Raw genomic sequence first — 16,249 nt, 5'->3', positions numbered from 1 at the left:
GATTTTAGACCCTCAAAAAAAATAAAAAAAACCACCTTGTAGGAAAAAATAATTCAAACATCACCTGAATTGCACCTTGGCTGAGCAGATCCTGCTTGGCCCCAGGGCTGCTCCAGGCTGGGATGGTTTGGATGCACTTGGAGAAGAGATTTGGGATTCCCTTTCCTGAGCATCCATGGTCTGTCACAGCCAGACCTCCCAACAATCTATGCCCCATGTGCAGCCAGAACTGGGAAAGGGCTGAAATTTCCAACTAAATCTCCAATTTATCACCTGGTCATCAACACTCCAGAGCTGCTGGATGCCAGGAAAAAGGGATCAAACACCAGGAGGGATCAAACACCACAAGAGCCACTGCTAAGATGCTGATAAGAGAAAATCAAAGCACCCAACCAACCTAAATCCAACCTAAGATTTTTTTAACCAACCTAAATCCAGTCCAACCTATGGTTTACAACCATTTCCAAGGAAAATCTGAATTTTGGGATGGCACAGACTTGACAGGAAGCAAAACCAACACTAAAATCCAATGGCTATTTGAGAGCTCCAAAGAGGATCAAGGTATTTTGTCCCTTTCACTCCCGTGGTTTCATTCCACAGAACAGGAATGAGAGGACAATTCCAAAAATGAGGACAATCCCTAAAATCTCTGTGTTTCACCAAGCACTGTTTCCATCCCAAAAAACCTTGGGGAACACAGTAAGTAATTAAAAGGAGAGCAGAATGTGCTTGTCCAAGTCCAGGGCAGAGCTTCCCACCCAAGCCCAGCCTGGGTTTGCTCCTCCTGTGAGGTGTGCTGGTTCCTACAGCTGCAAGCACAGAAATTCCCAAAGGAAACCCGAAATTCCCACTGGAAATGTCATTCCTTCAACACTTCACAGCCTCAAAATAATTTATCAACAACTCCAGGGACGACACTGTGCAAACACCATCTCCAGAACCACTGGAGAGTCACCAGAGCATCTTCTGGGGTTCACGGAGCGACTGTGAGGAAAAACCAACCCCAAAGCACAAATCCCTGGCTGGGATGATCCATCTCAGAATACCTACCAGGTTCTCCAGGTCAGAGCCACTAGAGCAGGAATGTTTGTGTCTAACTGGAACGGGAATGAGGGTGAGAGCAGGGAAGCAGAGCCCAGGCACTGGGGTGGAAGCCATGCAAACACAGAGCTGGGGGCAGGCAGAGCTCTCCATCCATCCCTGTGGGCACTGGGAGCACTGGTGGGACACACACACACACGGCTGGGACAGGGGAGCACGGGGCTGGGGAGAGGTGGGAGCATGGAGGAGAACCTGGGGTGGATGTGGGACACAAATCAAAGCCTGGGTTTGTGGTTTAGGCAATGTCCTTTGGCACTGTGGGGGTGAAACCCCAAATCCACGGGAGGAAGAGGAGCACGTGGAGGCACCTGCATCCCACTCAGCAGTGCCAGGCTGCTCCACAATGGGACACTCTGCTGTTGGAAGGGTTCTGCCTCACTCTGGGCAGATGAAGGGATTCTGCTGCCTGCAGCTGCCCCCATCTCCACAACCAACCCCAACTTCCCCTCCACGCTGGTTTTTCTTCTCTCCACGTTTCATGTTTGTGACCACCACCACCTTAGGGCCATTCCTGGAGGCACCGAATCCACCTCGGTTTTAATTTAGCAAAACTAAGGAATTCTGTGGGTATTTAAGAGGCCAAAACTACAGAGAGCAGAATTAATAAATCCTCTGCCTTCCACTCAGAGTTGTGGCGTCCCTGTCAAACAGAGCAAAACCTGAGGAAATTTTTACAGGATAAAACCAGCAGGAAAAATCATAACCCAGTGTGTGCTCTGGTCCTCTGTGCACTGACCAGTGGGGACAAAACCAAGCCAGAGTGATTGAGAAATCAAAAGGGAAAAAAAAAATCAACATAAACCCCAAATTTGGACGTGCTGTCCAGTGAGAACTGAGAGTTTGCAGCATGCTCTGCTCTAGGGGACAGTGCTGGTTTTTGGAGGCACACAGAGCACAGCAGAACTCAACAGAAGCAGGCTGAAGAGAGAGGTTAAGAAGCAAATTAAGGCAGGGTTAAGGAAATGCAGACAATTCCTGCCACTCGGATCCAGGGCTGAGCTTACCATGACCTGGCTAATGAAGGAGCTTCTGCCTGGCAACCATGAAGGGGCAGCACTTATTTAGAAAGGATCCTCTTTACAGCCTTCAATGTTCAGTGATGAAACAGAAAATGGATTTTCAGACTCTTGTGATGCTCTGGAAGAATTCCCTGCACTTCTTTTCTCCAGGTGGGATTCTCCAGAGCAGCCAGCTGGGGCTCTTTCAGCAGCATCAGGCACTGAAAATGCACTTTCTTACATTGGGGCACCCTCAAATTTTGCCTGGTTTTAATTTCTTGCTGCTGGCAGGTAAAAATCTCCCCTTCAGAGGATCACACACTCCCCCAAGTTGTGATTTCCATCCAGGACATGTGGATGTGTGAGGAGATACAGGCAGAGCAAGGAAAAGCAGCTGGCATGCAAGGGAGTGTGCTGGGAACCCAATCCCTGCCAGCCACAAGCTGCTCATTTTAAGAGCATTTTCTCCAGTGTTTTCTCTCACTGGGTGTGTTCTCACATAAAAAAGGTCCTGATCTAAATCAGTTTGGGATTTTTAGTGTAAATATTTAAATATTTCATGCCCAGGAGTTTTCCTGCTGCAGGAGGCACTGAAATTCCCCCTTTCTTGCCCTCCCAACCTCACACCCATCAGCTCCCCTGGGATCCTGGCATTTGAAAGGGTTCTACCTGGGGGTTCTGCCCCCCAAACAAACACCACCCCAGTGTTCCAGCAGCAGCCTGATCCTGTGCTTCTCTGCTCACTACAAAAGGCAGTTCAGCAGCTCCTGAAGGCCTGTGGGAGTGGGGATGGAGGGGCGGCCGAGATGGGACGTCGGTGATGCATGAGGCACACACGGAGTCACAGTGAGACAACTATGGGGCAGTGATGGAGAAATCCAGCTCAAAACACACACGAGAAGCAAGGCCTGTGGAAGCACAGAGTCCCTTACTTGAGGGGAGCTGCCAGGAGAGAAGCCTTGATTGGAGACAGGAGAGGTGGGAGACTGGTTGGCTGGGGAGCCAGCATTACTGCGGTACTGCTGGAGTGAGGCCTACAGAACAACACAGAATTAAACACCGTGCCACTGAGGCAGCCCTGCAAAATACCAACAGCTTCTGCACTGATGGGAGAAACCATCCTCTTCAGGTTCTGTGTGGGAAGACAGGGTTATGTGAATGAGGTCCCCAAAATGTGGGGAGAGCTCTGGGACAGCCCCAGGGCAGGGGCAGGCACAGCTGGGAGCATTTCCTGCCTGTTCTCACTTATGCTCGGTTCAAAATATATTCAAAAATCAGGTCAGCCAAGGATTTAGGGCAAAGAAGTCTTGGAAGCTGGGAATGATTCAAGAAGAATGTCATTCATGCTTCAGTTGCAGTGCCAGCCCCACGAGTGAGTTCACTGGGATGCTGCTCTGCCTCCAGCTGTGTTATCAGCACAGTGCAGGTGAGAACAGCTCAAGGATAAACCTGGCTCCAAACCTGTCCCCACACAGCCCCAAACTCCACTGCACCCCAGGACATGGAGCAGGCACCCTCAGGGAATTCACACTGTGTTCTGTAGGCTTGTAGATGGGATTTTTGTACTCTTCTCAGCTGTCTTGAGAAGTTATTTTCAAAGATTTTTTTTTTTTCCCATCATAAAGAACCCTCGTTTGGAACAAATTAATAATATTAATGGGATTTAAATAATGCTGCACTAATTAACATCAAGAGTAGCCCAGCTCTTCTTATTTTACTTCCATTAGAAATTAAGGGATGATTGAGGAGAACCTGCAACCCAGTGAATTTAACCAGATTTGCAGTGTGGGAGAACTCTGCACTGCCAATTTTTGACCCCAAATTCTGTAAATCCCAAGAAAATTTCTTTTTGCTCTGCATTGCCACTTACAACCTGTCAGAAGGTTGTACAGCCTACAAATAAATTTCAATTCTGCTTTACAAAACCTGTGCAGAAGTTGCCAGCAAGGCTGTGACAGCTCCAAAGGCTTTTTGATAAAGTGGCTTTAAATCTGTTTATTTAGGAATTACTTGAGTTGCTTTAGAAGATAAACACAGCAGCCTAAAAGTTCAGGTCATAAAGAGGTTTAGGATGAGGAAAGCAACAGAGAAAGCAAAGGATGAGATCAGAATTGTCTGTGCTGGTGCTACATGAGGATTAGAATCAAAACAGGGACACGATTTGAGTGGGGTGGGATCCTTTCCACTGCTGGATTGTCCTTCCCTCTTCCCCTTCCCACCCTGGAAGGGAAGCAGCTGCTCTCAAGGAGCACCAACTGTTAAAACTTTCATCCACAACCCAGTGCAGATCAGCAGAATTGATTTGTTTCATTCCCAAAGCCATTCCTGTCACTGCAGCACTGCCAGGACACCACGGGTGGGACACCCAGGACCCCCCAGGGCAGGAGGGCTGGGGGAGCAGGGAGTGATTCCTGATCTGGGATTTTCAGCTGCTTTCCTACAAGCAGGAAAAGGGATCTGTCCATAAATCCTTGCTCCAATTCTTCCGGGCACTGGAGGCAGGCACAAATCCCATTTTGGAATACATGCTCTAAAATTCCTCGAAATAAAAGGGTTCTGAGTAGTGAAACTGCAGAGAACACCTGGCTCTAGACAACTTTTGGGAAGTAAATTCTCCAGATGGTATTTTATTGGCAAATGGTTGTTGTGGTTGGACTCCCTCTCAAGGCTCTGGGAGTTCCCCCAGTCTGTATCATGATGTGCTGGGGGACACTGAACACCCTGAAAATCTCCCAGTAAACACTGATAGATTTAAGCTGGGTTTAATCAAACCTGGGACAAAATCTAATAAAAATTTCCCTCTAGAAAACACTTAAATGTTCATTTAACCAAAACCATTTGAAGTTTACTTCAGCCTCCCTGAAATCCTCATGATTTGGGGGTTGTCCAGGCTGATTTCCCAGCCCACACTGCCCATTCCCAGCTCTTCCCAAGGCAAGCCCTTCCCAAACTCACCGAGTTGATGTCAATTCCCATGGAGGGCTGGCTCTGGTTCCCTGGAGGTGACTGGGGGATGGTGGAAGGTACCGTGACAGACAGAGGGGGGAGCTGGGGGCCCCTCTGCAGCCCCGAGCTCTGCAGCAGAGGGGGGGTCTGGGGCAGGGAACTGGCCACTGCTGGCTGCTGCTGCTGCTGGGAGCTGGTCTGGGTGAAAAAGGGGTACGGGGGGAGCTGCTGCTCCAGGGACAATGCATCCATAGCCACGGCCTGCAAAAGAGGGAGAAGATCAGCCACGGTGGAAGGAGATTCCTCTTCACACCAAGAGAATGGAGTCAGGCTTGGGTGGTGGTGTAAAAATGGCACCTAAAGGTTCAGAGAGTCAAGAAGCTGCTCTGAGATGTTCCTGTCCCTGGCAGGGGTGGGTTGGATGAGGTTTAAGGTTCCCTCCAAGCCAAACCATCCTGTATAAACCAGTATTTTAAAAGTCCAGTTGAATCTCAAGGTCAGAAATCACCAACCTGGGCAGTCACAGAGTCACAATAAAATCGATTTTAAAAGTTAATTGAGTTTCTGTCACAAATTAGAGAAATGGCTTTCAAATTTCACAGCTCACTTTGGGACAACACAAAAAAATGTGGTCTAAGAGATGGTTTTTATCACAGCTCTAGAAAGGAGGAAGTAAAATCTGTCCCCTCTACAAACCTCTCCTGTTTTAAGGCTCTCAATTAGGAAACACCTTTAAAGGAGGAAATTACAGAACAGGAGATGGAAGTTCATGGAATCATGGTTTGGGCTGGAAAGGACCTTAAAGCTCATCTTGTCCCATGGGCAGGGACACTTTTTACTCTCCCAGGCTGCTCCAAGCCCAGCCCAGCCTGGCCTTGGGCACTTCCAGGGATGGAGCAGCCACAGCTTCTCTGGGAATTCCATCCCATTTCCACCCACCCTCCCAGGGAGGAATTCCTTCCCAATATCCCTGTGGCTCTTTGATTAAGCAGATTAAACCAACGAGGCTGTGATTAGAAAGCTGGAATTGCCCCTGAGCTCCTACCTGAGTGATGGGTGACAGTGGGGACAGCGTGGGGGACATTTGCTGGGACTGAGGTCGCCGCGAGTCCGCGCCCAAGGACAGGGGGCTGACGCTGGGCTGGCGGTGCTGGGACGGGGCCGGCGTCGTCGTCATTCCTGCAGAAAACAACAAACCCCCCTCAGCAGGGACACAGCAGGGACACAGCAGGGCCCTGCTGAGCTCTGTACCCAAAAGAATTCCCTAAACCAGGAGAAAAGGGCGGCCTGAGCGGGCAGCACCGGAGAAGCCTCGGCGGATCGCGCGGGAGCTCGTTAGGTGATTTGTAATTAATTTTGTCAGGTTGAAGAGCATCAGGATGAGAGGAAGAGCACTGTGGGTTGTCCTGGCTCAACATCAAGCACGGTTGGTGGGGTTGGTGGCCAGGATGAGGAATTGGAAGAGGCAGAGCAGCCTCAGCAGTTCCAGACACCACAGGCACCGTGCTCGCACACCTGCACTCGGCCAGCCCAGGAAAAGCAGGTTCTGCTCTGTTTGTGTGGGCTCAGGCTCTGGGAATGAGATAACAAATCCTGGAACCAGCCTTATCAGAGGGCACTTGAGGTACTGTAAAAGCAAACACCTCTTTAATGGAAAAAGCAGAAGCAAAACTGGTTATGCAGGAAGAGCCCCATTTTTAATGGCACAGCAGGGCAGGAAATGTCCACCACACTCCCAGGAGCCACGACCTGGCACAGGGTGAGGATAAACAACCCAAATATTATCATTTTGTTCAGATCAAGCCAAAAATCTGGGAATTTAGAAACCTCCCTTTTTTTCTGCTTCACCTCAGAGGAAACAAGGGAAGGATGTGAGGCCAAGGCAGAGTGAGCTGCTCCAGGAGCTGCCGGGGAGCAGCAACTCACAGGAGCAGCAACTCACAGGAGCAACTCACAGGAGCACTCACAGGAGCACTCACAGGAGCAGCAACTCACAGGAACACTCACAGGAACTCTCACAGGAGCAACTCACAGGAACACTCACAGGAACTCTCACAGGAGCACTCACAGGAGCAGCAATTCACAGGAACACTCACAGGAGCAACTCACAGGAGCACTCACAGGAGCAGCAACTCACAGGAGCACTCACAGGAGCAGCAACTCACAGGAGCAACTCACAGGAACACTCACAGGAGCAGCAACTCACAGGAGCAACTCACAGGAACACTCACAGGAGCAGCAACTCACAGGAGCAACTCACAGGAGCACTCACAGGAGCACTCACAGGAGCAGCAACTCACAGGAGCACTCACAGGAGCAGCAACTCACAGGAGCAACTCACAGGAACACTCACAGGAGCAGCAACTCACAGGAACACTCACAGGAGCAGCAACTCACAGGAACACTCACAGGAGCAGCAACTCACAGGAACACTCACAGGAGCAGCAACTCACAGGAGCAGCAACTCACAGGAACACTCACAGGAGCACTCACAGGAGCACTCACAGGAGCAGCAATTCACAGGAACACTCACAGGAGCAACTCACAGGAGCACTCACAGGAGCAGCAACTCACAGGAGCAGCAACTCACAGGAACACTCACAGGAGCAGCAGCTCACAGGAGCAGCTCACAGGGCAGCTCCCGGGCACCTGGCAAAGGCTCAGGGTTTCCAGGCAGGCTGCCAGGGAGCCAGGAAGGCCAGGCTGCAGGGAGGCAGCAGGAGAAGGGGCTCAGGCAGGCAGGTGCCCAGGCAGGTGCCCAGGGAGGTGCCCAGCCCAGCACTGGCTCCCCCTGGCACCCTGCAGGGTGCTGGCACCTGGCAGGTGCTGCCATGCCCACGTCCCCAGCCTCGGGGGGCTCTGGGGCACTCCTGAGCAGGGCACAGGGGGCAGGAGCCCTCAGGGAGCTTTTAGCAGGAAGGGGAGGTTGGGAAAATCAGTTTGGAAAGCACCCAAGGCTGAGTGGGGCAGTGGGTGACGTGTGGGATCATCTCAGAGAGAAGCTGGAATGAAATCACCAAGGAAATCTTGAGTTTGTTCTGTCTTTGACAGATCAGGGAACGTTTTCAAAGCAGTTTCACACTCACCAGTTTGGGTTTATATCATTTACTTTGCTAATTATGGGGAAAAAAAATGTGGAGATCCACTGTGGCTAAAATCCTGATTTCTAAAATCATCCCTGAAACTTTGGAGCCCAAAAAACTTTTCCAAGGCTGCTGAAAGTGTTGCCCCACTCTGTCCCCAAATGGCCAAATCCTTTAAATGGTTAAATCCTCTTCTTGCTTCCCAAACTCACCTTATTCCAGACATTTCCTTTTCCCAATCCAGGAGAAGTGGGAAAGGGAATCCTGCCCAGCACAGGAAATGTATTTGTATTTTTGGATACAACTCCTCGTTTCTATTCTAGGAATCAACAGACTTGCAACTGTCACTGATAATTTAAAATATAAACAAACAACCCTCTTCGTAATTATTTGAGTATCAATGAAATTACTTTAAAAATAGCAATTAATGATTAAAATATTATTCAATAATAGACTCTAAAAGGATCCTCACATGAAAACAAATGCTGTTCTAAAGGAATGGAAATAAAAAAAGAGATATTCCCATAACACAAGGGATGGTGGGGTTCAGCACAGGGAATTTCAAGAGAGGAAAACATTAAAAAATAAATAAATAAAAAGAAAACATTTAAAAATAAACATAAAAAAGACCCAAAACTAAATCCCAAAAAAGCAGATTTGGGTATCAAGGACAGGAGATAAAGATCCTGTGTCTAAATAAAAAATCCCTATTTTTTTGTACATGCAATACACAAGAGCAGAGAAGCCAAACTGATGGGAAAGAACAAAATTCCCTAAATTCCATAATTTTATGGAAGTGGCTCCTGGAAATATTCCCACAACACAAGGGATGCTGGGCTTCAACACAAGGAACTCCAAGTGACAAAAACATTTTAATTTTTTTTTTTTTTCAAATTAAAAAAAAAAAAAAAAACACATAAAAAAAGCTAACAGAGGTCATCAAGAACAGGAGATAAAGGTCCTGTAACTAAATTTGATGGTGGCACTTTTAGATGGGTTTAGAGTAGAGACAGACTGTCTAACAGAGGTGATGGGTATTGGAAAATTATTGTAAATAAAGGAGTTGTTAGTATAAAATGTTAACACCATCCCAGGGGTGGTCAGTGTGCCATGAAGTGACCTGCTGGACAGACCTCAGCAGGTCAGGAAAAGAATGTTATGGATAAGGAAAAATAAAAAACCTTGAAAATCAGAACCCACATGCCAGACAGACCTGGGTGGGTCAGAAAAATAATGTTATGGATAGGGAAAAATAACTTTGAAAAGCAGAACCTACCTGACAGACAGACCTGGATGGGTCAGAATGTTATAGATAAGGAAAATAAATAACCTTGAAAATCAGAATCCACCTGCCAGACAGACCTGGATGGGTCAGAATGTTACAGATAAGGAAAATAAAAAACCTTGAAAAGCAGAATCCACATGCCAGACAGACCTGGATGGGTCAGAAACCGAATGGGTCAAAAACACGGGTCAGAAACAGAATCTTATGGATAAGGAAAAATAAAAAACCTTGAAAAGCAGAATCCACCTGCCAGACAGACCTGGGTGGGTCAGAAAAATAATGTTATGGATAGGGAAAAATAACTTTGAAAAGCAGAACCTACCTGACAGACAGACCTGGATGGGTCAGAATGTTATGGATAAGGAAAAATAAAAACCCCTGAAAAGCAGAACCAGCCTACCAGACAGACCTCAGTGGGTCAGAAAACAATGTTATGGATAAGGAAAAATAAAAAACCCTGAAAAGCAGAACGGACCTGCCAGACATAAGGACAACAAACAACCTTGCAAAGCAGAACCAACTCATCTCCTTCTCCTGTCTCTGGGCTGCAATAAAAAGAGATTTTCTACCACCTGGGGGTCACCCCGAGCCCAGAGCCCCCCACTCACCCTGGCTGGCAGTGCTGATGCCCAGGTGGGTCAGGTTGGCAGCCAGGTTGCCCGTGCTGCTGGAGCTGCTCAGGGCAGGGAAGGAGGACTCCTCGGGGTCCAGGGGCGTGGGCAGGGGCGAGGGGAAGTGGATGTTGGTCAGGTCTGGCAGCGAGCCGCCCGTGTTGTGCGTGGCAGGGATCAGGGCTGTAGTGTTCTCCTGCTCAGCTGAGGGGAAGATGCTGCATTCAAGAGAAAAAAAAAACAAAAAAATTAAATTTATTGATAGTTCAGGCTGGGGAGAGGTTTTTAAAATTGTTTCACGAGAAAATGTTATTAAGTTGTTTTTTTTTGAGATTTTTTTAATGTATTTAAGAAGAAAATTTTATTAAGATTTGCTGGAGATTTTCAAATTTATTGGATAAAAAAATTTCATAAAGAAGATTTTTTTTGAGTTTTTAAAAATGTATTTAGCAAGAAAAATTTATTAATATTTTTTAAAGCTTTTAAATTTTATTTCACAAGAAGATTTCATAAAGATTTTTTGAGTTTTGAAAATGTATTTAGCAAGAAAAATTTATTAATATTTTTTAAAGCTTTTTAAATTTTATTTCACAAGATGATTTCATAAAGAAGATTTTTTGAGTTTTTTAAAATGTATTTAGCAAGAAAAATTTATTAGGAAGATATTCTTCACATTTTAAGAATGTATTTAACAAGAAAATTTCATAAAGAAGATTTTTTGAGCTTTTTGAAATGCATTTAAGAAGAAAATTTTATTAAGATTTTTTCTGAGATTTTTAAAATGTATTTAACAAAAAATTTCATTAGGAAGACATTTTTCACCTTTTTAAAATGCATTTAGCAAGAAAAATTCATTAAGAAGTTTTTTTAAGCTTTTTAAAATGTATCTAACAAGAAAATTTCCTAAAGAAGACTTTTTTGAAGTTTTTAAAATGTATTTAACAATTAAGAAGATTTTTTTAGCTTTTAAAATACCTTTAACAAGAAATTCCATGAAGATATTTTTAGTATTTCTGACCCTCAGAGGGTCTTGTTTTGTACCTAGAATTTTCCCCAGAAAATTCCAAAGCAATAGGATATTCAATCCAAAATTCTTCTTAAAGATCTCAGTGCTTTTAAAATACAAAATGAATAGAAAATTGCTGAGAACTTACTTGATTCCTGGAACTTCACAGGATTTAGGTCTCGATGACCCAGTCTGAAATAGAAGGGAGAGAAATTTAAAGGCAAAAATGCTGCAGGAGGGCATTGCCTCAGAAATATTTCAATTTATCAGTTCAATTTAATCATTTCTGTGTAAGATCTGGGAGTTCTTAGAAGATATTTATAATTTTTTTTGCTTTATTGCTCCAACAAATCTTAAATTTCCAGAGTTTCTCCTCATATAGCCAAGCCTGTGCATTCACACCCACATGAAATGCTCCAATATTTATAATTTGATTTTAAACACAGCATTTAATCTCCAATCTCAAGAAGTTTATTAATATTGACAGTGACTAAAGCATTCATTTATCTAAATATGAATAAATTTAGATGTATTATTATTCAGAAAATAACATTTCTGCACTTTGAAAGGTGCAATTCCCACCTTTTTAGTGTCCCAGCCTTGCTTAGAGAGGGTTTTGTCTGCATCAGAGGTGGTTTCTTCCATTCCAGGGACAGTCAGCAATAAAACTAAAAAAAAAAAGAGATTAAAAGGAATCATTAATAATCAATAATATTCAGTTTCTTGGGAGTTTAACCTCTGGGAAAACCTTAAATTCTCAAGGAGGATGAAACAGTGCTTTTAAAATAAAAAATTGCTGAGAACTTCTTTGGTTGCTGGAACTTCCCAGGAAGTTTTTGTAGGTGTTTTCTGGGTGTTTGTAGAAGGGTTAAATTTGGATTTTCTTTGGGATCGGGATTTGAAGTTCTTGGAGCCCTTCAGGACGAACAATTCCCGGTTTTCCCGAGCTGGAGCAGGAGCAGGGCCCAGCAGAGGGCACCAGAGCTGAGGGTGCCAGAGCTGCTCCCGCCTGGAGCTGCCCTGGGAGGCCCTGGAATTGTTCTTGGAATTGTTCTGGGATCCTCTGGAACTGCCCTGGGATCCTTTGGAACTGCCCTGGGATCCTTTGGAATTGTTCTTGGAATTGCTCTGGGATCCTCTGGAACTGCCCTGGGATCCTCTGGAACTGCCCTGGGATCCTTTGGAATTGTTCTTGGAATTGCTCTGGGATCCTCTGGAACTGCTCTGGATCCTCTGGAACTGCCCTGGGATCCTTTGGAATTGTTCTTGGAATTGCTCTGGGATCCTCTGGAACTGCCCTGGGACCTTTTGGAATTGCCCTGGGATCCTTTGGAATCTGCCTCCTCCCAGGATGCTCCCTGGGGATCCCCCAGCCTGGAGCTGCTCTGGGATCCTCTGGAATTGCCCTGCGATCCTCTGGAATTGTTCTGGAATCCTTTGGAAGCTGCCTCTTCCCAGGATGCTCCCTGGGGATCCCCCAGCCTGGGATTGCCCTGGGATCCTCTGGAATTGCCCTGGGATCCCCTGGAATTGCTCTGGAATCCTCTGGAACTGCTCTGGGATCCTTTGGAATCTGCCTCTCCCCGTGATGCTCCCTGGGGATCCCCCAGCAGGAATAAACTCGGGGCGCAGCCTCTGCTCCTTCCCTGCAGGTCCCTACTGCAATTCTGGGAATTCCACACTCTGCAGGAGCTCCTCCAGAGCCCCAGCAGCCCAGAGGATCCTCCCCAGGGCAGGAATGATAAAATTTGGGGCTCAGGAAAAACTTCTCCCTTGATTTTGTGTCATTTTTTCCTGGATTTCAGCAGCCAGAAAGGTGAATGTGATCCAACTGCTGTCACAGGAAGTGTCAGCACTCCTGCATTTTACAAACATTATATAAATCTTTTTATATTCTTTTTCTCACCTCTTTTCTGCTGCATGTCCTGTGACCCTCCTGAAAAGGATTCCTGCTGAGCTGGAGTCATGGTGCTCTGGTGCAAGGCAGAATCAGAATTTGTCCTGAGAGAAAGCAAAACCCACAATATTTTTGTCAGCTTCACTAAATAAAATGAATTTTCTTCTCAGATAAAAGCAATAACTCAGTAAAACCTCAATATTGTGCATTAAAACCCAAAAATCTCTATATGGCAGAAACCAGGCAGAATTTCCTTGTGAAACAATCAATTTGCAGAACAAATTAGTTCAAGTTTGAAGAGCAATTGTTTCAATAATGGGATTGAGAGGAACACAGGATAAATTGGTTGCCCTTGTTAGAACAGAGTTTTATCTGCTTTGTTCAGATTAAGTATGATCAAATAATGCCATTTTTAAGCTGTTTAGCCATATTTTGGTTATTGTGGTGGTTAAAACAAACATTCCTGGTTGGGAGGAGGAAAAGGAATGGTTCAGGATGTTGTGGAGATGGGAATTTTCATGGCCAGCACATTTCAGGATGAACTTTTGAGTGTGCCCACCCTCAAAGTGTAACTCTGTGTTCCTTCCCACTGGCACATTCCCAGCCCAGTTTCTGCACCCAGAGAAATATCCAAATCTTGGGCTGTGCCTGAGAACTTTTGCATTTTTAAAGAATTTTAAAGATTTTTAAAGATTAACCTTTAAGGATTTACCTTTAAAAAGGTATCATTAAATCAAAGTATCACTTGCAGCCACCTCAATTTTACAGCTCATCTAAAACAAGCACTACTGAACTCAAAAGTGAGTTTCTGAATTTCTAAAGGCACAATCCCAAGCTGCTGCAGGGTCAGAGGAGAGCCCAAACCCCCAGGGTGGTGGCACCCACCTCCTCCAGCTGGTGTCCGACGGCGGTGACAGGTACACGGTGCCATAGGGACAGCTGTCCACGTGGGCCAGGGTTAAGGCAGCAACACTTCCACTCCAGCAGGAAATCTTTTCCCAAGAATAATCCCAATTATCCTTTCAGAATCACTAAACTCACAGATTCTCTACGGGGAACTGTAAAAGGATCTCAACCCAATGTGTTATTTGGATTGTTGGGATGTTTGAGCAGTAAAAATCCTTCCTCCTTTTCCATGGATTTAACTCCTGGTGCCTCCACGCTGCTGTCACACATCCCCTCCAGCCCCATCTGATGCCAGCTGATTTCAAACTGTCAGAAATGCTCAGCTCATCCCATTCCCAAGTGCCAACAGGATGAATCAACCTGCACTGAAATGCACGAGGAGCTGCAAAGGAGAACCCTGGGCTGGGCTTGCTCAGCTCTGAAGGGAAACTCCACTTCCTCAGGACAGCCCTGACCTTCCAGGGAATTGTGGAATGGTTTGGGTTGGAATGGGAGGACCCAGAGCTGGCAGTGAAGGTGCACCCAATCCCACTGTCCATGTCACCCTTAAATGTCCCCAAACCAGCTCTAAGGACACCACTTGTCACTGGTGTCCACTTGGACACTGAGCTGGTGACCACAGCCCTTTGGACACATCCATCCAGCCAACTCCTGATCCACTGACCCATCCATCAAATCCAGTTTAGACACTGGATGTGCCACGGGACAGAGCCAGATGCCTCACACAGAGAAGGCCACCAAAGTCCCAGGGCACCTCTGCCCTGAGGGAAGCCCTGCTGGGTGTCCCAGTCCATCCAAGCATCCTTGAGCTCCATGTGGATCATCATCCCCATGGAGAGCTGAGGAAAGGGGAACTCTTACTTTACCAACAGGAGGTGTTTATGGAATGGATCAGGGCTTGGGGAAAGCAGGGACACGGAGCTGGGAAGTGACTCCACAGCCAGGGAGGAGGAGAAGGGACCTGAGGTGGTGTGGCACCCACAGGGGAGGGAAGAGAAGGGATGGGGTGGTGTGGCACCCACAGGGAAGGAGAAGGGATGGGATGGGGTGACAGCCACAGGGAAGGAGAAGGGATGGGGAGTGTGGCAGTCTCAGGAGAGGGAGCAGAGGGGATGGAGAGGTGTGGCACCCACAGAGAGGGGAACAGAAGGGATGGGCTGGTGTGGCAGCCTCAGGGCAGGGAGCAGAAGGCATGGTGGTGGTGTGGCAGCCTCAGGGAGCAGAAGGGGGGGGTGTGGCAGCCCTGCTCCCAAGGATATCTGCCGGCCGTGCTTGTCCACGGAGAGCGGGCGGCGGTGGGGCGAGCCCAGGCGGTTCCGGTCCCGGTACACTCTGTCCACCAGCCCGTGGTGCCGCGTGGTCCTGCTCGTGTCCAGGGCTGACGACTGGAACGGGGTCTGGGAGAGACACGGGGATTACCCACAGGGAAACTGCCCAGCCTGCCCCGAGCCTCCTCCTCCTCCTCCTCCTCCTCCTGTGCCTCGCTGGCTCGCTCTGAGGAATCAGACTCAAAACAAGGTGTGCGCGTCGTGTGGTTTTGTTTTTCCTCCGACAGCTTTTTGGGAAAGCTGCCTCCTCCAGAAGGGGCCATGCTGGAGTGCCCTGGCCTGGCCCAGCACTGCCCTCACAGCTTGGCAGCCCTGAAGCCCCGGGGCTGAGCGTGGCAGGAGCTGCCAGGCGCTGTCCACATGCCCTTGGTGCAGCATGCAGGGTGCACAGGAGGAACATGCCGACATCCAGAGCCTGACCCGGGGCAGGAGATGCAGGAGGAGCTGCACGCTGAGCTCAGCATTCCCCAGGACACGCTGCCTGCTCCCAGGGCTGCCTCTCACCCCTCCCTGCAGCAGATTTATTTTAAGGGGACACTGAGAGAATGAAAAGAAAAAGAAAAGCAGTTTCCTTCCTCCTCTGTCGGGTGGGCTTGAAGTGATTTTCAGCTCCTTCAGTGACCCGAGGTGGGATGATCCCACCTGGACTCTTATCTCACTGACATCCTGAGCAGATGATTTCAGAGCGGGAGGATGGCAGGGGAAGGACAGGGAAGATGAATTCCCAGGCTAAACTGGAAAACTTTCACATTTTCCACAGCCCTTCCCAGTGTGTGCCGGGGGGACAAAGGAAGTACCGAGGGGTCAATCTCTGCTCGTACTCCACCAGCAATTTATGGGTCTCCAGGGAGAAAAACCCTCCCCAGCCTTGCACTCCCTGCCAATGTGAACAGCTTTGCTGAGTCCCTCAACACCATCTGTTTGGAAATCCAAAATTTCCTCCTCCATTCAGGTGCTGCACGTGGCAAATGCACTGTCCTGTCTGCCAAGCCATGAAACCATCTGGCTTCCACATTCATCCCTTTTTCTTTTGCTTTTTGCTTCTCTTTTTTTTTTTTTCCAAGTGTCAGCTTTGGCTGTTGAAAAGA

General features: G+C 47.4%; 1 protein-coding gene across 5 annotated transcripts in view; it reads right to left on the bottom strand.

The window, feature by feature from the left end:
* Positions 1-16,249, bottom strand: part of CRTC1 (CREB regulated transcription coactivator 1) — a 44,107-nt gene that overhangs the window by 7,167 nt on the left and 20,691 nt on the right. For 2 of the 5 annotated variants that reach the window (XM_041465869.1, XM_041465870.1), the window contains 9 exons: positions 15,093-15,230; positions 13,813-13,874; positions 12,937-13,031; positions 11,613-11,698; positions 11,179-11,222; positions 10,022-10,242; positions 6,091-6,224; positions 5,055-5,306; positions 3,032-3,133 (listed from right to left, as the gene is read on the bottom strand). In XM_041465869.1, the coding sequence (XP_041321803.1) occupies positions 3,032-3,133; positions 5,055-5,306; positions 6,091-6,224; positions 10,022-10,242; positions 11,179-11,222; positions 11,613-11,698; positions 12,937-13,031; positions 13,813-13,874; positions 15,093-15,230 (1,134 nt within the window). Of the gene's footprint in view, positions 1-29; positions 2,321-3,031; positions 3,134-5,054; positions 5,307-6,090; positions 6,225-10,021; positions 10,243-11,178; positions 11,223-11,612; positions 11,699-12,936; positions 13,032-13,812; positions 13,875-15,092; positions 15,231-16,249 lie in introns of those variants that run through there. The other 3 variants (XM_041465873.1, XM_041465871.1, XM_041465874.1) reach the window with 2 other exon arrangements.

This window comes from Pyrgilauda ruficollis, unplaced genomic scaffold (genome assembly GCF_017590135.1).
Source record: "Pyrgilauda ruficollis isolate IOZ18807 unplaced genomic scaffold, ASM1759013v1 scaffold192, whole genome shotgun sequence".
Taxonomy (NCBI): domain Eukaryota; kingdom Metazoa; phylum Chordata; class Aves; order Passeriformes; family Passeridae; genus Pyrgilauda; species Pyrgilauda ruficollis.
The sequence above is the reverse complement of the archived record's forward strand: the minus strand, read 5'-3'. Positions and strand labels throughout refer to the sequence as shown.